At 40.1% G+C, this 24439-nt stretch overlaps 1 protein-coding gene across 5 annotated transcripts in view; it reads right to left on the reverse strand.

Moving 5' to 3' along the window:
* Nucleotides 1-24439, reverse strand: part of LOC145441711 (ryanodine receptor 2-like) — an 82612-nt gene that overhangs the window by 20358 nt on the left and 37815 nt on the right. For 2 of the 5 annotated variants that reach the window (XM_080319643.1, XM_080319642.1), the window contains exons 59-89: nt 24215-24390; nt 23795-24015; nt 22795-22885; nt 22438-22578; nt 22097-22260; nt 21451-21619; nt 20842-20982; nt 20505-20664; nt 20335-20444; nt 15505-15618; nt 14664-14795; nt 14415-14536; nt 14233-14282; nt 14065-14125; nt 13166-13267; nt 12966-13099; nt 12826-12907; nt 11058-11188; nt 10846-10996; nt 9891-10096; nt 9328-9443; nt 7322-7452; nt 7166-7253; nt 6764-6862; nt 4710-4928; nt 4446-4652; nt 3648-3760; nt 2562-2661; nt 1145-1257; nt 940-1060; nt 401-580 (exon numbers count right to left, since the gene is read on the reverse strand). In XM_080319643.1, the coding sequence (XP_080175769.1) occupies nt 401-580; nt 940-1060; nt 1145-1257; nt 2562-2661; nt 3648-3760; nt 4446-4652; nt 4710-4928; nt 6764-6862; nt 7166-7253; nt 7322-7452; nt 9328-9443; nt 9891-10096; nt 10846-10996; nt 11058-11188; nt 12826-12907; nt 12966-13099; nt 13166-13267; nt 14065-14125; nt 14233-14282; nt 14415-14536; nt 14664-14795; nt 15505-15618; nt 20335-20444; nt 20505-20664; nt 20842-20982; nt 21451-21619; nt 22097-22260; nt 22438-22578; nt 22795-22885; nt 23795-24015; nt 24215-24390 (4145 nt within the window). Of the gene's footprint in view, nt 1-400; nt 581-939; nt 1061-1144; nt 1258-2561; nt 2662-2856; nt 2951-3647; nt 3761-4445; nt 4653-4709; nt 4929-6763; nt 6863-7165; nt 7254-7321; nt 7453-9109; nt 9152-9327; nt 9444-9890; nt 10097-10845; nt 10997-11057; nt 11189-12591; nt 12652-12825; nt 12908-12965; nt 13100-13165; nt 13268-14064; nt 14126-14232; nt 14283-14414; nt 14537-14663; nt 14796-15504; nt 15619-20334; nt 20445-20504; nt 20665-20841; nt 20983-21450; nt 21620-22096; nt 22261-22437; nt 22579-22794; nt 22886-23794; nt 24016-24214; nt 24391-24439 lie in introns of all 5 variants that reach the window. The other 3 variants (XM_080319640.1, XM_080319641.1, XM_080319644.1) reach the window with 3 other exon arrangements.

Below are 24439 nucleotides of genomic sequence, written 5' to 3' on the forward strand. Positions count from 1 at the left end.
AATTCTTACCTCACTGATCTCAATTTGACTCAGTAGCAATTAAGATTTCAAAGAAAAGTAGTTAGAATACTTAATCACATCAATTGGTAAAGTAGGCTTCATGATGTGCGATCTACTTAATAATGTCCTACAAAAAGCCTAGAATGATAGTGGACCGTGCTTTAAGTCGGCAGCTCAGTAATCATAAAAAAAAAAATATCAGCCAGGTGCAAAATGACCACTCCTGCTGAAATGCCATGGGCAACAAAAATAATAGTTGGAATTGTTCTAGGGGCAATTTAGTGCTAGAAAAGGGATAACAAAAAGTAATTCCAATTGCGATTAACATGAAAAGAAGAGGTTTGAATCGTAGGAGAGCAAAACCGAACAGGTTGTAGTTAATCAACACTCGAGCCCTTACTTTTTGAACCATTTGATTTCCGCCAGTCAGCAACGCTATTCCCAAGTTCAAGGTCTCCGTAATCATATCCGAAACTTCGCCTCCGCTGGCGCTAACCATGTACAAAACCATCTCAGACGCACCACGGCTGGCTAATCTTTCTTGTTCGTAGAGCAACCGTTGTTTTTCGCGTTCTTTTTCCTGAAATTGCAAATTTAATATTTGGCACAGGAGTACCTGCTAAACTGATGCAAACGTGCTGGTGAATAAGTATTTGACCTTCGAGACTAATCAATTATTATGAAGGTAGAATTGATTAATGAGAGGCTTACTTCCAGAACTTAAATGAATACCAGATGAAACTATCTGTAGCTTAGCTACTTTATTCAAGTCATTGTAATGGAGTACCACCCTTGACATCATCAAATAGCATCCTAGGAAAACTATAAAGTCGAAAACATAATGAAATATGATCAATCCCATCCTAAACTGGATTCAAACATCATCACAGACTTCGGACAGTTTGTTGCGAGGATGTAAAAATTGTGATTTGTGTTAACCTCAAACGATTTTGCTGCATCACCATCCTCGTCTTCCTCCTCCTCTTCATCTTCTCCAGTATGGCAACTGTCGGCCATCAGCCGAGCGTAATCGATGTACAAGTCATCAGTCTCCATCGGACTGTGCAGCAAGACAAAAGAAGGTTTGCTATCAATCCATATTGAGCGGGTGAGTGGGAAAATATGTAATTGGAATTCTACTCACGTGGAGCTGGTCATGGCGCTCATGCTGAAGACCGAGATGAGTTGGTGTAACGGGTCAGGGGGAAGATCTGGCTCGGTCTGAGTGCCTTCATCGATGGGATTTTTCCTGGCCGGCTAAAAACGTCATGTAAAATTACACACGAAAACATAAAGCCGGTGACGCAACACACCGAGCAGCGAGATTTCGGAATGGCATGCGTTAAAACACAATTTTACGACGGTCGTCTGGCAATTGACGTAGCGCCGCAACTTCCTACTCAATTACAAGTAAAAGTAGCGATTTACGAGACATGTCGAAACTACTTTGCAAGTGGTAAATGAAAGGTATTAAAAGTACTCTAGTAGGTGGTTCCAAGAAGTAGATGTGGCCGAAGGGTTGCATACTTTTGGGGGCTTCTTGGAGGTACAGAACTTCAATATATAATTGAATAGTATATTCATATTGAAATGAACCTGAATATTTTCGGCTGACACTCGTTAGGGGTAATCGTCAGCAAGTAGTAAAGAATTGGAAAGAACATTGGATATTAACAATTATATCACAAAATACAATGGGGCGGAGAGATCCCTTAAGCTCAATGTACTATTTTCAGATGGTACACAAACTCTTTCTGTAGGCAAAGACTTGGTTGGCTTATTTTGATAAAAGTCGACTCCAAGGCACCCAAATGAAAGTGTGAACGGCCTATCCTGACAGTACCGAATCTGTCGGGAAGTCTTTGCCTACAGAAGGAGCTTGCGTACTATCTTAAAATAGTACATTGAGCTTATGTCCTTGACGAAACTGCGTGCTATTGAAAGCATGCGCGAAAGGCAACTTCACGTCGAACGTCAGAAACATGCATCCATTTACTGTCGAACAATGAGCATGACGTGTCTTTGAGTGCAAGGAGGTAGCGATAACAAAGTTTGGATGAAAATTTTGAAACGAGTTTCTGGAAGGTCAGGACAAAGTCACAAAAGAAACAATTCACTTAAAGAAGGTCTATAAAAGTTCATCCCATAGAACACCGCTAGAATCCTGATGGTATAAAATTTGACATACGCCTAGAATTTCTACAAATTTATGAAAAGATTTGTGAAAGTGTCACAAAATCCATTGTGAATTGCCCATCCATTTCATATATGCTGACACTTTTAGGAAGTGTCTGAATCTTTCTCAAAATCACCCTGAATGTGACACGTAGAATGCCTTGAAATTCTAAGACGCATATAACAAGGCAAATTCAGACACCACAAAGCAATCATGCAGTGATCTTAAAGATGAATACGAAACATACAAGAATGCACAGATAAACGTGATCTTAAAACACGAATATCATTCTTTATGAAGTTGATACCAATCTTTCTAATGGCTTACGGCCATTTTCGGATTATACGACGACATTCATGTGATGGCATTTTTCCACACGAAATACCTTTTCCATTATGTGTAGCAGATGGGGGGCAAAATCGTGTTGGTCGTTTTTCAGCCAGCAGTTGGCGTAACCTTGACTATACACAGTCACCATATTGTGGCTGAACATAAAATGAAGATTTGTATAATATGAATAGTTTTTTTACTAACGTTGATTAATCCTACCCAAATAGTAAAGAAATTGAGGAAAAAATAAAGGTTGTAATCTCTAATTTCTGTCATGCTCAGTCACAGACCACATATCACATCACATAACGACAGTATTTCAACGCGGTGCTGTCAAAGTGCTCGAGTACCGCAATTATATCGATCATCGTGTGTGTTTCCTGGTTCTCTTTGCTCATCCAGCTGTTAACGTATGACGATACAAAGCAATTGGCTGCTCTGTGTCTAAAACGGATAGTTTTAAGATGAAACAAAGATGCTTGAATGTCCAATTGTCCAATCATGTCAATGGAGGTGATAAAAGTAGTAGTTGAAGATAGTAGAAGTAAATAGAGTGTCATGAATTTCCACTCAAAGTAGAAATTGCTAGTTTCTACACCTGCCAATCTACTGGAGGTAGAAGTAGATAGGGACGATGGGTTGTAGACTATTGTTCGCCAATCGCCTGTGATAGCTTTCAAATTTAAAAGATGGATTTTGTGCTTAACTGAGAATGATTGATAGGCTCATTTTCAAACCTACATATTTTACCGCAACAAAGGAGCTCCATACTCCTGTTGCTATGACAATTTCACTAATAATGCGCAATGAACACCCATACCAATACTACTTTCTACATGATGAAATCTAAATCTAAAAGGTTAGCAGTTCGATAGGCAAAAAACTTGGTGCAAAGGAATTATCAAGGTTATGCCATTCAACAAGATAACGGGTTTGGTAGAATTTCATTAATGTCCATGTCCAAGTTCAACTGTGTTTCATATATTATCATATCAATATGGAGGTTGCATAACCTCTTTCCGTCGCAACATAGACACAAATACGTTTTCTGCGTCCGAACGCCGATAAACTAAATTTCGACGAGAAACCATACGAGACATACATGACTATGCAATGTCTACGCCATAAAGATGCTGCTGACCTTGTTAAATTGTATAGCGGCACCATTCTGAAGCAGGAAACTACGGCACGCTTGCGTTGTTTCGACATCAGTTTTCTCCAAACTGCTTTTCGGGATCTTGGCGGGTGTTCGACCTGAGGAAACGGGTCAGTTGCATTGTATCAGTGTTGGGACAATGAATCGGAATCACGGAAGCTAAATGGAATAATAACTAGCAACCCAGGATCAATTTTGATGATTCAAGTCGAATTGTGATTTTGTGTATCACCCTTATACAGCAATGTATAATGTACAACAACGCTCATATTTTCTTCTTACCGTCCAGGCCCCGAAATTACAATTGGCTTTAAAATACCATTCAATAGTAGCAAGAGGATACTAAATTTCTGCGAAGTAGCGATTGACACAGTAGTCTATTGTCCGATATAGGTACCGTATATCATAGTGTTGACAAATTCAAGCTATTATTGATTTAGCGTACTGGCATTATTTACATATTTTTGATTGCATAGCAGGAACATATTTGGACACATCAAGTCTGTTTTACTCTTATGATGGCATAGTGAAATAAATAGACTATTCAACTTCGCCCTGGTTGTACAGAAACACTTTGATTTGGGCTGAATTTCGATTTCAAATTTGTTCCTGTATGTACTCTACATGTAGTAACGATTCTGGTATCGAATCACTTCCATGCCTACTTCAACAGCTTTCAAATTGAAACAGTCACTTAAGCGTATATTTTACTTGTTAAATTGTCGTAACTAAGACACAAGCCATCACGATTCGACCCCCAAATATAATCCAATGCATAATCACCAGGTATAAATGATGCTGCACTTTGGCGATGTCAAGCAGTCTCGACGCCTTTTCCTCCACTTCCTGCACCTCCAAGCTACACTTTTCCAAGTCCCTCTTCTCAGTCAATGACTTGGCCCTGCCCACAACGGAGAGTTTCATCGATTTTGCAGGCGTCACGTCCTTATTGGTCTCCAACTGCCATGGCGAGTCGGTCTGTTCTGGATTCTGCGGAATAGATTTGATACCAACGGCTGTATCGAGTAGCTGATGTCAAAATCCTACCGATCGTGCTGTGGACTTGAGATTTTCGATTAAAAACTCACGGACGTCGTCTTCCGATGATCGTTGGACAAATTGCATTTTCGCTTCCTGTATCACTTTGTAATCACTGGGATCTCCCATGTTTAAGGCCACCGGTAAGATTCGTTTCAGACAGGCAACAATGAGTGACGTAGAAACGGAGTATCGGTCGCCGCGCCGAGCAATCACTCTTCTTGTGGCCTGGAATCAAATACAGATGTATTTAAAGTGCTATTCCTTGTAATAAATATGACCGAGCTCTGGGCATAATGGATCAAGTACTCTAAAGTCCAAGTCGAGTATTGATCACCTGCAACATGGAATTGTAGTATGGGGAAATGCATGCACAACATTTCTGTGCAGAATTCGAACCCTGAAAAACCGTGCGATACGGCTGATCTCATCTGTACCTTTACGTACCAATTTATCGCCTTACTACCGTAAGCATCGAATTTTGCGAGTTGACGAACTTTATCGCTTCGAAGTATCAAAAGTTATTCACAAATATTGTTCCAATAGTCTGCCTCATGTGTTTGATGACTTTTTCATACCTGCTAAAAACCTCCATTCCCATTACACGAGATCCTCGTCAAAGGGAAATATCTACTTACCCCCACCCTATCTATAGACTACTCGGGACCTATCATCTGGAATGCATTACCACCACATATCCGTGAATTGCCTTATAATAGATTCAAAAAAGATCTACTTGATCACCTCCTGTCGTTATACTAACACTGCCCTGCCTCGCCCAGACATTGCTTCATCGATCATTTGCTACCATCGTTTAATTTTTCTTCTATTTTACTTTTTTAATTAAACATTTTTTACAGCTAGACTGTTCAGAGTCAAGTGTACCTGTTTGATGCTGGTGTGATCAGACTAGATGACCTTCAGGGTCTTATCGATCATTCCTATCTAATACCGAATACTGTGCATGCATATTTTCTGTACCACCATCGCTGCCGTTTGTTATGTATTTTGGTCGGATGAAAATAAAGACTCTCTCTCTCTCATTGGAGTCGAGTAATAACAGTCTAATTTTGTGATCTTAAAAGTATACACCTCTTATAACAAAGAACTATTTTACCGGCATGTATTACCGTTATCTGAGAAGAGTAAATTTCGACACAATTTTACTAACATCAAAATAGTGACTCATAGTCAAGTATAAATTGCAATAAGTCCCATATTACTCAGCCTATAATCCCCCTCAAATTTGTGTATCAAGTGCTGGAATGTATGAAGAGCTACCACATAACGTCATATATAGTATGCTGTACTAATGACATGCATTTTCAGTCCATTTCAATGCATAGCACTCGCCAATTTGCGTCTATCAATGCTAAAATAACCGATATCGAATCAAAAGAAGTCTATGTGCATTTTGTGCAATGTGCATGCTTTTAAATTAGCCGGATGGTGGGATCCAGAGGCAGGCTAGCTGCCTTTAAATTTTCGTTATAAGTACTCGAGTGTTTTCATGCGGTTCCATATGTACTGTGAAGTTTGAAATGCGGCTCCGACATCCAAAAAGGTTGGGAATCGCTGGTGTATACTGTATGGCATGGATGTGGCTAACAAATAAGAAAATATATATTTGCAAAGTGTAACTGGCATTGTATTCTTTGTAATCATATGAAACGTACATCTTTGAACTTTCCAATATGATCTTACTATGCATGAAGACATGTTGAGTGGTATTTGAATGCTAGACTCGGAATCGAATAATTCAGGTAATTGATTTTCCCTCGCTCTAAAATATTCATCACAATATTATTGTGGGGATAATTGAATCTACTGATGGATTGAATTGAGCACTAACATACAAGATACTACAATGTGATGTTGAGCTGCCACATATCAAAATAGGTAAGTGATAATAATATACCGAGGTGTTAGTTGCGGATTGTTTTTTTGCAGCGTATATAGAGGTTTTGAGGAACATCAAAATTATAAATTAGCAATTACTTTTACTCTGAAATTTACAAAACAGGCAGTTCCACAAATAATGCAAATGTTAGGCCATGGCTTACATCGGTATTAATTTTTGATCCGTTCTTCTCTCCTGTTAGTATCGCCATGTTGTCGATTTCGTTTTGCACCACAAAGTTTTGTTCTTCTCTCCGAAAGTTCTAAAATCAAAGCGATTTTAATGGTCAGAGGTCATCAGATGAATAAAAAATCATAATCCAAACCCCAGTTTGTCCAATTTCTATTCGATAGCCCACGTAAGAGAAGTAGTGATTAGTATTCAAAAATGTAAATTCATGTTGCATGAAAAGACAAATCCCAAATTCACTTAACCCTTTCGACTTTTGTCTATATAAAATTCATGACTAGCAAATAGAAAATTTGGAATAAGAAGTGAACAAACAGAGTGCACTGTCATGTGCAAATCCGAATTATTGCTCAGAAATGATGATTCGAAATCTTACTATGGACTTTGCCCATCCGATGAAGATTTTCGATACTTTTTGAAACAACTGGTCGGCAGCTAACAGCTTCTCTCTCATCCACGACGACCTTAACAAACAAATGGTTAAAATGGCACGTGCCGTGTTGTACAATTGCTGGCTAGACAACAAACGTACTTGTTGAGATCGATGTAGCGAATCAGCAAGGGATAGAAGGCGTATATATCCCTGGATATTATTCCGTAATCTTCCAACATCATGAGTTCCAAATCGGAAACGTCGCCGATCTTGATATCAGACGACTTGACCTGACAATGGTTTCAGCATGTCAGAATTACATTGCTCAGTACAGTCTCCATAAGGACTGTGTCATAATGATATGTTATGATTAGGGCGATTTTTTTTTGACATGTCAAAAAAAGTCAAAATTAGGTCAAAATTGTAACGTCAGGTCAAAATTTGTCAAAATTGTTTACAAAATCAAACATTTTTTGACCTCTACATTTCGTTTGTATCGTAGATTTTGCGCTTTCTGTGAACTTATCATTTGATAATTTACAGCCTGTAGCCTACTTTATAGGCCTACCGTTGTAAACGGCCCATCGTCTGCTCATTGTGAATCATAAACGGTCAAATGAAACAAATAGTGACATGGTTTTATGGTCAACGTACCGCAATATCCCAACTGAAGCAAGACTGCTTGGGCATTGCATGGTTCTTACATCAAGAAGCGCAAGCTGAAAAATTGTGATATAGACAACATTGTCAGAATGAAGCAACACGGTGCATCACCAGCAAGTAGTGTGCACACAACTTCAGTGTTGTCAGCTAACAACTGCTGCTGTTGAACGTTCTTTCTCCATTCTTGGCAAGCTACTTAGTAAGAACAGACACTTTCTACCCGAGATAGCGCAGTGGTATAATCCGCGGCTACAACACCAATGGGTGTGGGTTCGATTTCGTCCGATAGCCAAGTGTTGGAGGTTTACCTAGGCTCCTCCTCGCCACCTCATCCGCGTAAGCGGTGTCTCACAAAAAAGCCTAGAGGTGGGCCGTGCTATATGTTGGCAGTTACTGAAAATAATGAAGAATATCGGCCTGGTGTAAATGACCATAGTAGTTGACAGACACCATGAACACCACAAAACAAACAAACAAAACAAACACTTTCTACTCGAGAATGTAGGAGAGTATCTTTCGTTGTACTACAACAAATTTTAATTATTCCAGCATAATACGTAATGTAACTATTGCAATTCTTCATAGGGCCAGATTTCGTTAGAATACTAGTTTTTTCATGTAAAAATTTGTCAGTTTTTGAGCCAAAAACGTTCTTTCAGGCCAATCTACTTTGTAATGACAGACAGTTCCAACCAGAAATGAAGATAAGTAGTACAATTTTAACATTATGTGCGAAAACACCTAATTTGCATACGTGAGGTCAAAATTTGGTCAAATTTCAGTTTTTTTAGGTAAAAAAAAGTCAAAATTTAGATTTTTTAGGTCAAAATCTTCCGTTTTTTAGGTCAAAAAAAAATCGCCCTAGTTATGATGCATTTATTGATGCTGATAGCGTGATAATTCACAAAATTATGACTATTTTAAAAAAGAAGGAAGCATACTGATATAATAGATACTGTGCATACACAATACACATTCATCCATACTTATATCAATTTGTAGCATTCAAAAATACTGCAAGACACCTAGAAATCAGTCAGAACTCTGAATAGAGCACTCAACTTGGCAAACTATAGCAAAAAATCAATGTGCACATGCATTACGAGATGCTGCCTCTGTAAATATCAGAAATTCAAATCCATATTGGTGAACAGGCCACTTCATGTTGTCAGAACATGCATACATTATCCACACATACTGGCAATGTTAATTTTCTAACTGAAACCATTCCGTAGACATAACACAAGAATGATAATACTTGAACATGCGCAATCACAGACTTACTGAGTCCAACGTGTCTGTCATTGGCCCGTGATGATTGGCAAGCTTAAAAATCACAAACAGCACCAGTGAATAAGCATAGCAGTGAGAAACAAAGTACAGTGCCTAACAGACAATGGTGGTACTCAACACAGACCTTGTGCGGTTTACTATACAATATGGAATAGAGTTGGTTATTGTGCTAAGTGCTATGCGTAATGTGCATTCCTACTGTTACATACCTGCTCCTCCAATGCTTGAGTTCTCATCAGCTTTTTCAGTGTTTTCTCCAGGATTGGTAGGAAATGCGTTTGCAACAAATCAGGATCATGTTGATCCATAATCGGTTGGGTGTACACTGGGAAATACATGCGGTACTGTGCTATTTTGTAACCAAGTTATTGGCTCAAGTCTCACTTGACTCAAGACAAGTTATTCCAAAATGGTGACTTAAGTCTAACTCAAGTCAAGGTATTCCAAAAATGTGACTCAAGTCTAACTCAAACATTCCAAAATGGTGACTTAAGTCCAACTCAAGTCAAGGTATTTCAAAAATATGACTTAAGTCTGACTTGAGTCAGGTAAAGTCATTACAAAAAGGTGATTAATGTCTGCCTTCAATCTGATCGAGTCATTTCAAGAAGATGGCTCAAGTCTCACTCGACTCAAGACAAGTCATTCCAAAACGGTGTGACTCAAGTCTGACTTGAGTCGGGTAGAGTCATTTGAAAAAGGTGACTCAAGACACGACGAGAGTCATTCCAACGCTGGTACACGAACAAGGCACCGAGAAACCAAAACGCACCTGCGATTCTTCTCATCCAATCCGCCTCTTCGGAGCCTAAATTGTTGTGGATCAACTGCAGTACATTCCGCAATACGTTGTTGAGTACACCAGAGTCGACGATAGTACAACATCCCTCGAACAGCGTGTTTTCAGGACTACCTTCACCGTCCACATCGTCCACGCTGACATGGTCAGGGCCCGATGTAGCCCATGCAGGGAGATAACTGCGAAAAATACAGCACTAAAGTTTTCTTTCGCCGTGACGGCGACAATTACGATTACGGCTGAACACCTACGTTGCTGTTCTCACAACATCTTTACAAAAAATCTCAGACAGAGATCAACTGGAGGGCAAAGACAAGGAAAAGCGAACAATAAAGAGCAAGAATAACACGCCTAAAACACAGCACAAGTATCAAGATTGGACAACACTGTTACATTGCGCATGAGGCCGAGCTTTAAGTGGAAGTAGAAAATGAAAGCTTTGAAAAGTACTCCTGTGATTAGTTTCAAACATACTTTAAGCGATAATTGGAGGTGGCTACTTGCGAAATGGATGGATGGATCTTTGCGACTGTTGTGAATTGACTAATGACACTACAAATAGGTGGGTGCGATCTTTAAAAACACAATGTAGGCGGTAATTCATTCGGTTTTAATGATATTTTCATAAGAAAAGTGACACAAAGTCGTCCCAAAACCAATTTCTGCTTTTCCAAATCCAAATCGCGAAATGTAAGTAGTTTTACCTAAAATTCTGTCCAAGTGTAGGTGGAAGTAGTCAGAACCAGCTACTTGAGTAATGCGAGAAGGCAAATCCATCTTTAGTATTCCAAGTACTTCATTACTGATGGTGGACGGTAAATTAGACGACCGTTCTCCTATCTATTCATTACATCACACCATGTCTTGTGCATTTCATTGTACATTGTGTGTTTTGAGCGGATAAAAGTAATAGAACCAGCGATTATACCTGCATATTAGCGGGAGGATAATATCGATCATTTCCGGCGCTTCTTCGTATTTCGCCCCTGAATCGGCCAAACTGTCGATGTCTTGGAGCAAAGTCTCCAAGTCTGGAATCCTCGGGGTGAGTTGGTCTAGCCTCGGAGGCAATCCCAGCACTGAAAATTATGTCGTGTTGTCATATGTGCTATAGACGTGGCTTGCCGGTTAGTAACATACGCTGTCTGTCTTTGATGCTGAGAATATTGTAGATCGAATAGAGGTTGTACTTGTTGAGGTTGGGTTCCAAAAATGCGACGGGAAAAGCGCTAGTGAAAGCAGCCAAGCACTCGCCGGCCAGAGGTCTGTGCCTGTTTGAAGACAAAATTTTGTTAGGAATGAGAATTTTAGTCGAGGGTGATCTTTTTGAAGATTTCAAGAACTGACACCACGCAGTAGTATGCGAATTGATTTTTATAGCTGAAGTCGAAAAAGCGTATGATGTAATCAGTGGAAAGATATATGGTGTATTGGCAGTCCCACACACAGCAGCTAGTTATCTAAGAATGAAACGTGAGCAAAAACGAAATACTGTTTTTTCTTTTTGCCACGAACCTTGATTCAAATTTTGTCACAGACTACAAATGATAAATGCAGTGACGCGAGTAACTGCATAAAAATACAAGTTGATTTTGAAACACCCACGTTGAAATGAAAAGCATGAAATTAGAATTGTCAAAAACTGCTAATTTAAAAAGAAATGAGTGATACTAACATATAATACTGGGTACTGGCACAATAATATGAGGATTTATCATATGCTCGAGGTGACTGAAAAGCATCGCACTTGCACGTGTAATTCGCTGAGGATTCACTCTTCAATCATATTCATTAATTTTCAGACAACCATGATTTCGTCACAGCGTGTCTCACTGCCCAGCGCGCATGCTTATATCGTGATAGTTGTGACGAGTGGTGAAAAATGTGAATTTGGAAAGTGTGCGGAACGCTGCCATGTTCAGTTTTGAAAAGTCAAGCAAGATTTTTCGGAAAAAGCAGCCGGTGCCTACCGGTTAAAGGGGCACTGCACTCAAAAAAGGATGTGGTCTCAAATTGAGGGGCAAAACGGAAAAAAAAAATTTGACCGCAGCCGTTTTCTTCAGAACGCCACCGTAATGGAGCTGCAATTTATTGAAATTTCCACAAAAACTTCACGCTCCAGCAGTCACGCAGAGATCAAACTTTATATCGTTGTTAGCCGATGTTATGAAGGAAATACCGGTATGTCGTACACGCCAAGGTGGTTTAGATACCGCGTTCAACGGAAGATGTCAAGTCAGGAGACTTATGTCAAAATCGGGTTTAGTGTATTCTATTTCTTTAGGACAGAAATAGATCATGTCTAACAATGTTTTATACATAAGAATAGGACATGATCTATTTATGTCCTAAAGAAATAGAATACACTAGGCCCGAATTTGACATAAATTTCCTGACTGGACATCTTCATTTGAATGCGGTATCTAAACCACCTTGGCGTGTACGACATACCGCTGGAGCGTGAAGTTTTTGTGGAAATTTCAATAAATTGCAGCTGCATTACGGTGGCGTTCCGAATAAAAAACGGCTGCGGCTAAAAAAAAGTTTTTCGTTTTGCCCTTCAGTTTGAGACCACATCATTTTTAGAGTGCAGTGCCCCTTTAATAGAGAGTTCAAATGAACAGTATGACTTGCGCATTTGTAATCGTATCAAGCACATGAAATGATGACTCACTCAAGAAATATGGCTTCCACGAGTCGGACGATGATCTCGGGACTGCACTCTTCAATATGCCTTGCAGAAATGAATCGAGCGCTTAGTCATGCATGTAACACACGGTTTTGTGATGAAACTAAATATGGAATGAATTGCCGTAGCGCCAAAACTCAAATTATCACATGACAAATAAACAACAAATCTATACTAGATGAAAATATGCTTCTTCTACAAAAAAGTCAATGGAAGTACCTCTCAATGAATATATTTTTTCCGGTACCCAAAACGTACAGGTTGTTGAGAATTTTGTAGCAAGCGACCTGCATCTCATCGACTGAAACGGAGATTTTACTTTTACGTCGATGGCGACACCTCAACAAAAGACTACTTACGCAAAAGATCCCGACCGAAGTGATGTTTGCCGAGGTGTTTGAACAGAGTCGTCAACGTGGGAAGCAGAGACATTGTGACGTAACTCAGACTCTGTGCGCTTTTAGATAGCGATCTCAATTGGTTGAGTTTACCCCTGCGGAGATTTAAGATTGTACTAGAAAAATAGATTCTGTTATCAATACTCGCAAATTCCTATTACCGCTTTATAGTGTCCACCGTCTTGTCCAAGTCTTCTGCGGCATGGTTGAAAAACACAATCAACGCCTGTTTGATGTGGTCCGGACAGGATTTGATGATAGTGCTGAAACAGTGATTAGAAACTGTTGCAATACTTGATTGGAATAAGATTATCAAAGAGCACAGCGTAAATAACTTGCATTAAATAAGTCAGAAAGAGCAACAAACTCTCTAGTGGTGAGCAGCGTAGTCGCATGTCCTACAGGTGCAATGCCATTGAGGGGTTGTGCGTCTAATTCGAGAATCTCTAGTTAAGTGTTGGAGATTTATCTAGGTTTCTTATCACCATCCGATTCGCGTAGGCGATGTCATACAAAAGCCTGTGTGCCAGGAATGTCCGCCTGGCATAAGATGACCGTCGATGTCAAAACAATGAATTTAAGCAACAATAAGAATCCAACATCCTTGACAAACTCCTCCCATGTTTTTAAAGAGGGATTTGGTCACATCTCAAATACACAAAATGATTGCACCCGAATTCAGGATTTTGCAAATCTCAAATAAATAGCCTTGGCAGGAGGAATCCAAATAGCAAAGATACAGCCGAATGGGAACACCAACCAAATCCAGGATCAGTACCCTTCCTACTAATTTTGACATCACAGGCTTAATTATGCGCTCATGGGGGATGGAGAAACGTTTCTATGATGTAGCGTTTTAGAATGCCGGTAGCAATCTGAACTTCTGAAGACTAAAGTTTAGCTGCTTTGCGCGCAAAGCGGGATATCTAAATTTTGCACGCTGAAATGGGACATCAGTCTATTTGTATTTATATATTTTCCATTCCATTCGTATATTTGCACAACAGAAGATTTACATGTTAAACTTATTTTTAGTCAAAGGGAAAATCGAAACACTTACGAAGCGTCGATGCATTTTGCAACCACATCCAGACAGCTGACGGCTGTACCAGCGTCGTTTCCTGAACATACACGAAACTATAGTGATGAAAGAACCGATTGAAATTTTACAAAATAAGAAAGCTATCCGAACGCTATTTCAGGTAAGAAAAGTAACGAACAATCTTACCGAACAGCGAAATCTTTTGCCGCATGAGTGCAGCCATTTTGCAGAACAAACTGCAGAAAAATAACGAGTATATATTGTTAAAAGGTGTGGTAGTATGCTTATGAGCAATCAAAATCACGTCCATTTTGTCTTGAACATTATATAACGAATGAAACTAAATTTCTAGCTAGACAATATCTAACCTCGCGATCATCTCTTTTTCTTTATTAGAAGCCGCCGACATTCCATCCGACCGCGTTCCAGGTAGAGACACAAAATAGACTTGTTGCGTTTTGAAATACGACTCCATAAACGGCAGCACAATCTTGATAACAAGACACTGCAATCAAACTCAAGACCGGCACTCAAGCTGCTATTTTACGCTACACGCAAGAGTGGCAGTGATATACGTAAACCCCAGAGAAAGTACCTCACATTTAAATGACATTCACCTTTGCAAAGAAGCGTATGCTTTGATTTTGTGGTTGCGTAGACGACATGTTGTTTGCTGCCAGCAATTGTTCCCTCCTCTTTTGCCTCGACGTATCGATCGCTCGTGTTAACGCCGCGATGTAGCTACTGGCCTGTAAATATACATATTTCAAGGTAACTATTGTCATACATGATGAAATCAAGACCATGCAGCAGGGCTGAAATGACTCGAGTAATGACTCGACTCGAGGTGCGATTTTCTGATGACTCGACTTGACTCGAATCATTTTCCCAAAATACGGAAATGAGTCGACTCGAGTCAATCTGTGTACTGACTCAACTTGGACTCGAGTCATTGCACAGGACTCGAGACTCAGGCGGCCAAGACCGACATTCCATTGTAATTTCGAACAATAGTAAAGTAACCACCCTATTGGGACTTCGTCTATTGGTACTGGTACATGAAAATGCGACCAGAAACTGTTGAAAGTGAGGAAAATAGTAAATTATAAATGTGAACCATTCGTTCCCACCAAACAGAGGTATATAAAGTGGGTTTAACAAGACTTCAACAGGAAACTTAGCAGTCAACGCAATGACTTGGTCTCGGACTCGAGTCATGATACCATGACTCGGACTCGAATCTCTGCTCGCTGACATGGACTCGAACTTGACTCGGTGGTGAATTGTAAATGACTCGACTTGACTCGAGTCAAAACTAGAAAAGTGGGATTGACCTGTGACTCGGAGCCTTGTGACTTGGTTACAACCCTGCCATGCAGCACAGTTATTTCACCTTTCAGACCGAATTCATTGGTCGGTTGGAAACTTAGCGATTTGAGAGACGAAAAACACAAATACCTGATCAATGTACTTCAGCAACTTCGATAAAAGCGTGAACGAGAAGCGTTTCTCGATAGTGGATTTCACTTCGACCGTGTCCTGTTCATTTTTCACAACATTGTATCCGTTCACCTGGTAGAGAAACAACGAACATATAGATATCAGCATGAATTTTAGCTCAAATTTCAAATAGGTTAAAGGCAGAGAAATATTCGACACCGTGGTCGGATAAATGGACAAAACCAAATTTCTTACATGACTATCAAAGTGCGAATATTTCTAGGCTGGTCTAGTAGACATGAGTCATATTGACACAGATAAGGGCATCACAAATTTTCTGCATTCCGCATTGTGACGTCAAAGTTGTGTCCAAGCGAGTAATATCATCAGTACCTTGGATTTTGTCGATGTAGTAGGCGGTAATTTCTTACACTCATTCAGCTATAATAATTTTTCATTACTGTTAAAGGGGCACTGCACTCTAAAAATGATGTGGTCTCAAATTGAAGGGCAAATCGAAAGAAAAATTTGGCCGCAGACGTTTTCTTCAGAACGCCACCGTAATGGAGCTGCAATGTATTGAAATTCCCACAAATGTATCACGCTCCAGCAGTCACGCAGAGATCGAACTTTATATAGTTGTCAGCCGATGTTATGAAGGAAATAGAATACACAAGGCCCGATTTTGACATAAATCTCCTGACTGGACATGTTCCGTTGAACGCGGTATCTAAACCACCTTGGCGTGTACGACATCTTTCCTTCATAACATCGGCTGACAATTATATAAAGTTCGATCTCTGCGTGACTGCTGGAGCGTGATGCATCTATGGAAATTTCAATACATTACAGCTCCATTACGGTGGCGTTCTGATGAAAACGGCTGCGGCCAAAATTTTTCTTTCGTTTTGCCCTTCAATTTGAGACCACATCATTTTTAGAGTGCAGTGCACCTTTAACTTGATTAAAGCGGATTATGTTTATAAATAATAGTATACAAGACTTTTTTAACATTACATATTAGAGTATGGGAAAATATAAGATATTCTGCATTCTCAACCCACATGACTATTCAATGATTGTTGCACGAAAACTCACCAGATTTCTATAATTTTGCATACAATCGATACCTGGTAAGCATATTGATACATTTTTCAGAGTACTTGAATAGTTCTGTGCATTCAAAATTCATAGAAGAAGCCGAGTGTCATAAGAGTTATAGTGATATCAAAATGAATATATTCATTCGATATCAGCTCGAGCAAGAGAGGTATCAATCGCAAATGCATTTCGAGCACTCTGACTACCGTACGATAATATTGTTAGCCACGCTCAAACGTAACAATGGGTGTCATGCTTAAGTGATTTTCTGTGCTCAATACTTGTCTGTTTATTTCCTTCGGCCTCATGTTCTTAGCAAGATGTGTGTAGTGCAGTAATTTGTCAGGCTTAAATTGGTTGCATTGAGACCTTTATTTAGTTAGTAAATGATTGAATATTCGTATGTTCCTGCATTATATTATAGTGTAGCGATATTTGGTGTACCACTTGAACTTGGTGCTTTCTATGTGCGGCTTTGGCCATCTACAATAAACGGTTGCCCTGGAGGGATGCATAGTGCCGAGTGATTGATGCGTATACTACCACACTATCGCCAATACTCCACATTGTACACCAAGAAGCAAACCCGCTCTTCATATTGGATTAACTGCTAAAATGGCAACGAATGAACAAGTGTCTACAGGTACGGACCTGCTGGAATTGGAAGCACTACTGCACAATGAAGAGGTGGAGTCCCTTCTACCGCAGGTTATTGAACTCATGAATGAATCTAAGAACTACAAGTTGGTTGTACCGCTGATTGACAAACTGATCATAGGATTCAATGAGTGGATTGGAAACCTTCGGAATTTTAACGCTCAAAGGAAGGGTGTCGAGAGTCAATCTTCTAACATTGAAACTTGTAAGTTAAAACTGTACGAAATCATGGATCTTAAGAAGACAACTAGTCACAGTTATCGTGTTTTCCAAGAGAAATGTCTAGAATCCTCCAATTCAAACTCTGTAAAATCGGATCGTAATTCTGTCAAGACATCCGCATCCCATGCATCGACTGCCATGTCGGCTAAATTGATGGAGTTGGATGCTAAGAAGCGCATGGTTTCTGCAAAGGCGGAATTTCAATTGGCGGAACTTCAAATCCAAGAGGCACAAGTGTTAGCTGCAGGATCAAAGTCGGAATCAGTACATTCGTCTCGTTCAAGTATATTCAATGCTCGTTCAAATAGAGAACTACTCATTCAATCATCTGACCAATTGCCTGTTATGCTTGATCACCATCTTCCAAATTATGAATATTGTCCTACAAGTGCTGGCCAACCGTTGTTTAACACCGCGGAGTTGGTCGATCTGTCAATCCATCCATGTGTACCAATCGCTGGTGCAGCCACTACATCGAAAACAGTTAGCTCAACACCTCTCTGTCCCGTAATTGTTAGCTCGAAGGGCTCAACTAAATTTAGTGGGTATGGAAATCCTTCCCGATTCGGTGACTTATCCACTCAGTCGATTCCACAATATATGCAGTCATCGCTGCTTGTTGATGATTCTTCCATCCGACCTAATGTAACCCATCCTTGTTCGTCCACCATACAGTGTGTGACTCGCAGACAGTATTCGCCCTCGTCGGATCTGTCTTTACTGGGTGGCTCTCAGATCAAAAATAACCCTGTTTGTTCGGTTACATATTCAAGTCAGGTAATGGGCTCGGTAGCACCGCGGCGTAACCCGCTACATGTTGGTAATCCTCATCCCATGGTGGATCTTAATGCTTCTCAACAGGTGCCTGCTCCATTCCAGTTTCCCATTTGTTCTACTGTAATCCAGCCTACTGTTGTGTCAAACTTATATGTTGATTCTTCTCCATTTGGAGGAGACGCAAACTGTCCTAGAGTAATCCCCAGGGATTCTACGGGCTCGGTGCCAGTGTCGAATGGCCCGTTGTTTGTTGATTATTCTGCTCAAATAGAACCTCGCATCATTGAACCACATATTTCTGTTGAGGGTTTGGGTCCTCACAGCACAGCTCTGTCAGCTGGTAAATATCCAAATGCTACTTGTAATCCACCTGCGGTAGTCCATTGGCCACCTGCAGTGTCCGAATTTTCTGTGTCTTGTTCAGGCAATTCTGATTTACCTAGACCATCTCTTGCTCCGCATGCCCTGGATGATTCTCAGCTGGGATTGAATAGTCGACCACAGCCGCCCCTAGCTCATGGTGATCATTTGGAGTTGCCGAGGGCGGGCCGAATGCCCAGCAAGTTTAATTCATATGATGACAATATATTGATGCCTCATTCATTAACTTCCAAATTGACCCCTATCACTTTTGACGGCCAAGCGAAGGACTATCATTTGTTTATACAATATTTCAATCAGATTGTGGAGAGGTTTCCTTATGACCCCTCTGAAAAGCTTTCATTTTTAATTCAAAGCTGCACGGGCTCAGCTAAGCAAGCCATTGAACATTTTGTGATTATCAAACCCCCAAGCCTTGGTTATGAAAAGGCCAAGCAAACGTTGGAATTTCGTTTCGGAAACAGAAATCTTATAATACAGGCCCATATTAAACAAATTACAGAAGGGCGTCGCTTGAAACCTAATGATCCCGATGCTTTATATGATTTTGCAACAAAGATGCGAAATTGCTGGATCATTTTATCAAATTGGAATTTACATCTTATGCTTGATGCTCACTGCTATTTGGAGGCTATCTTCAAACGTTTGCCATATCATTTGCAGTTGGATTTTGTTCGGGAAGCTTGGATCCATGGTCCGGACCCAAGCTATGAGAAATTGTTGAATTTTGTTGAATTGAGAGCGTATGTTAACAATACGTTTTATGGAAAGATATTGGCACAGGACATGAAAGGTGATTCCATTTCAAACCCATCCTATATGCCTAAGTCTCGAAGCGCTCAAACATTTGCAACTGTAACTAACAATCATCCTATTACGTACTGTACAAATGAATTGGATCAAGTGGCTACAAACCCAAAATGTCCTTGTTGTGATGAGCCACACAGTATTTACAGATGTGAAAGGTACAATACTATGAACCGGAACCAGAAAATGGAACTTGTTCTTCATAAGAACCTATGCTTTAATTGTCTAAGTAATGGTCATGGTAACGCTGAATGCAAATCAGTCAACACGTGTTTGACCTGTAATTGGAAACACCATACCTCATTGCATGGAGCAAGATTCCCTCGCAAGGGAATGTAGTGTGCATGCAGCCCATTACTAGCATAGCGGAAAACTTACCGTAGAGGACCTGGTCCTCTTATATGATGATATAACTCAGAGATGTATTGGCCCTTTGGAATCATTCAAGATGTGTTTCCTGACAAATTTGGCGAAGTTTGAAGGGTTTCTGTGCATATCTGTGCATATTCCTTTCGAACTATTTGGGCTCGGCATGTTAGCCACGCTCAAACGTAACAATGGGTGTCATGCTTAAGTGATTTTCTGTGCTCAATACTTGTCTGTTTATTTCCTTCGGCCTCATGTTCTTAGCAAGATGTGTGTAGTGCAGTAATTTGTCAGGCTTAAATTGGTTGCATTGAGACCTTTATTTAGTTAGTAAATGATTGAATATTCGTATGTTCCTGCATTATATTATAGTGTAGCGATATTTGGTGTACCACTTGAACTTGGTGCTTTCTATGTGCGGCTTTGGCCACCTACAATAAACGGTTGCCCTGGAGGGATGCATAGTGCCGAGTGATTGATGCGTATACTACCACACTATCGCCAATACTCCACAAATATTGCTGGTGTTATTTTAACCTGAAGAAATTTCAGCAGCTCATATGCTCTTGTGCGGTCCTGTTCTTTTTCTTTGGCGGTTAACGTGTCATAAGGCACAAATTTGGGATGATTGATTGCGATCGACGATCCTGAAATTGAATAATTATCAATCAACTAATTCGTTATTGTGAATGATTTTAATATTTTACCTGCTTTGGCTTGAAGCTCGATTTTCTTCTTTTTCGCCCATAAAAGATGGAAATTTTCCGCCAGCATTTCTGCAGCACCCGCTAATTCGCGGCTTAAAGCAATGTTCGACAGGCTGTAAGGCCGAGGACTGTATCCATGTGGAGAATCGATTGTTAAATTCTGGAAAGGAACCAAACAATTTCAATCAAACAGTTCAAGGACAATTTCACAAACGATAGTGTTCATTCCAAAATAAATAAAAATAAAATATTGTATACCATAAGAGTTATCACTGACATAGTACATATTAACGACAATGAACAATCAAGTATTGTTGTCAATGAAATATTTACGAACCATGCTGCTTTGCGAAATACGCCTCAACTTAGGCATCGAGCTGTAGCCGTCGCCGTAATCTTTGTTTTTCTCAAACGTCCATCCCCATGCGATCAGCGCTTTCATAGCTTCTCGGATTGACGGCCTGTAGACGTCTTTCTCCTGTAAATGGTGTCGTGAACACGGTATTAAGTAAATGTTAAGCTATGGATTCTTGAAAAAAAGATTCCATTAAGGTGAAGAGCCCAATGTGTGATACTGTATTCCGTCGAATATCAGAGCTTCCTCAAGTATGATCAAATGTTCATATCCAAGTCCAGCTTAATGGATAAATACTAGGGTGCTTTATGATTGAGGACTTCACCACTAACTGACTAAGCCTGTATCATGCCTCTTCATAGCGTGTCCATTTTTTGATAATGGTGTAAGATATTTCTCATTGAGTGCTCATTTCTCTTTTAAACACGTTGCTTCATTTGCTACTATATATATTTGTAGGCCAACGTCAGAGTTTGATTGATACCAGCCCGGAAACGCCCTGAACATACCCGGACAGTGTAGCATGCACCCTGCAACCTACAACATATAATCATACATATTGCTATCAAAGACAGCAAAAGCAATACTGACCCTATCGTTGAATGTACGATAAGGTTTCAGCATGGGATGTTGGTGAGCTTTCTCATTATATGCAGCTCCGTATGACCAGCCTTTGCCAAACATGTCCAAAGCCCACGTGTCGTGTTCTTGTTCGGCGACCTTGGATATGACGCTGTCCATTTTCTCCGGGATCTGTATGCTTTTATGAAGTGACACTTGTCAATTCAAATCACAATAAAATCACCACTGCCACAGAGAGGTTGCCAGTAACAAAGTATTTCTACTTTTTTGAAGTATTCAAATTCCACTTCTACTTAACAATTTTTATTCAAAACACTTACTTATTACACAAAGTATTTGACAAAGTAGGAAGTAGTTTTAGGTTTTATTTTGAAAAATGTACCCATTTAAAATGGCACAATGCAATTTCAAAAGAAGCCATATCCGATTAACTGCTAAAACTATGCAACCACTCGATCAAATCTGATTCTGCAAACTATTCACTTGGGTTCTTTCCTACCTTCATTTTCTACGCTAAATAGTTTTGACATATCCAGGAAATTGCTACTTTTACTTGGTGTTGTGTAGAAATTTATGGCATTACTTCTACTTTCATTCCGTGGTGTCAAATTATTTAAAAATCAGCACGATAAAAATAGTGACACGTAACACTCACCCCTTTGTGTCCAGTGGAGTCGGATTGAAATTTCCTGACATGTCGACATCTTGCGACTTTTGCAGTCTTTCCATGACCGGCGACAGAGCGTAGTCAGGGGGCAGAGAGTTTGCGAGGGCACACAGACAAGCCAACACCTTCCCATACAAGTCCGCATTGTAATCCTGTCGTAGCATTGGAATATTTTGTGGTAAATAGAGCTAGCTAATTACGAATTGGCTACTCAGAAATGTAACCATGAACTCGGAAAATATAAACTTTAGCAGGTAAAAACAAACTACACTATTTAACACATTTCTCCGTGAACAATACGAGACATGATGCATGACAGCAAAGCTAACCCGTTTTGATAGGGCTTCGAACACGCCCCAGAAAAGCATCATCGTCAAGTGTCTTTCCTCATCGGTGGCTACTCCGTGCTGGTCGCCGCCGTTGGGAAGGTAATAATATTTCCAACATCTTGTGTAGTGCTGCGTCAGAAGCTAAAAATGTACAAAAGAAAGAGTCGGTTCAACTATTTACAAATGATCTGCAATGCTGCTAGTGTTGTTGTACAGTTTTCCCCTTATACTTTAGCGTTTCACTCTTAAACAAGTTTTGTTTCATGTTCCTTTATTACTTTACAGTTTCTTACATTATTCATTCTCATTCATCAGTTGTCCAATTGTTTACACGCAATATTCGCCAGTAGTTCTTACCCGAATTGGAGTTTCACACTGCTTGTTGAGAGCGGGTACGTCAAACGCTAATTTTCGCAGCAAGTTGTGCAGTGATGACGGCTGTAAGACTCTGTGAATATTTCACAAAGTGTTGTGATTACCTGATGATCACAGACCAAAAAAACGCACACAGCTCTTCATTGTGCGGAGTTGCATTCACTGTAGAATTTACGATTGCCATCTTAAGTGATGATGCTGGATTACAAAAAGGTTTCGAGAGCATAAGAAAATAATATTTATCATCACCACCGTAAATGTATCTCTACACTAGGGAGACTTGACCGAGTGACAGCTCATTTGAGCGATAAAAACTGATAAAATGGCCATTTCATTGAAAAAATAAATAGCTAACTAAATACCTAAGGCAGGGTTGGGAGTTAGCTCATGGTTTAAGGTTAGGAAGTTGAGTTAATATTAGGGTTATGGGTTGGAGTAGGCCAGGGTGAGTGGTCCTCACTCAGGGCACCATGCAACAATATTGAGACATTGTTCCTGGGAGTAGAAGTATAGGTTTACCTGGCTGACTACTTAACCTGGAATCCTATATCCTGGTGAGATCTTCTTGAGACGTCAATATTACACAAGACATACAAATATATTTCAGACGTTGTTACAAGTAGGTTTAGCAAATGAGTCTCATCTCAAGTCGACTAAACCAGAGCTTATAAAGACTCGAGATCATTGCAATAGGAAGTCATATTCGTATCCGAATATGGGTGTGAAATACACTTGTTGTCAGTTACCCTACACACCTACAGGGTTTAGATGTGAAGAGTCCATTGATTCAAATAGAACATGACAATGTGTCGTTCAAAGGAACTTTACTTCTGTCATTCAAATGAGCTATCACGCAATTGATACACAATCATGCCAAACTGAATATGGAGATGTAGATAATAGTAATCAAATGACAATATGTGGTTAGAAGTTCATATCATCAACGGAGAAATATACAGAATGAACACAGCCCTCCACTTACCCAGCTACGGAGTCCAAGCAATCGCTGATCGCAGTTTTCTGAGCGTTGGTCAGCGATTGGCATTTCGACATTCTGTAAATGGTGCTCAGCAGAGAGTCGACCAAAGAGGAATGGTGGTCTCGGCCTTCCAAAAACCTCACGTTGTTGATGATCAGAGGTAGAACGCTATGGCACATGTAGCGGTTCAAAGCCAATGACATGTCGGTCGACATCATGCTAGGCTGGAGAAAATAGGAATCGATTAGACTCATTTAAACAGTTCTTTGGCGATAGTTTAACGTCATTCTAAAATATCACAAAACTCTGACGTAACAGAACCACAGTAAAGTGTCAAAACAACATCGAGTGTAGGTACCTCGTCATAAAAATGGCAGATCGTCGAGTAGATTATGTCGTAAATTTACAAAGCAACATAATTACCGTGTCCATACTGGCGGCGGCTTTCATATCAGCGAGAAATCCGACCTCGATGAGTCTCAAGAAAAAGTCGCTGTCCTCGATTCCGTAAACTCTCTCCAAAAACAAGACCATGGCCGCTTTGTGGTCCGGGACGAAGGTTGCCGAAAGATCGGGCTCCGCGATCGTACCGAGACCATCTGTCGTAAGGAAAAGCTGGTAAAATTTTCCAATTTGCTGACTTTATCG

This window comes from Botryllus schlosseri, chromosome 6, assembly GCF_051294905.1.
Source record: "Botryllus schlosseri isolate E-star chromosome 6, Bs_hap1, whole genome shotgun sequence".
In the NCBI taxonomy this organism is placed as follows: Eukaryota; Metazoa; Chordata; class Ascidiacea; order Stolidobranchia; family Styelidae; genus Botryllus; species Botryllus schlosseri.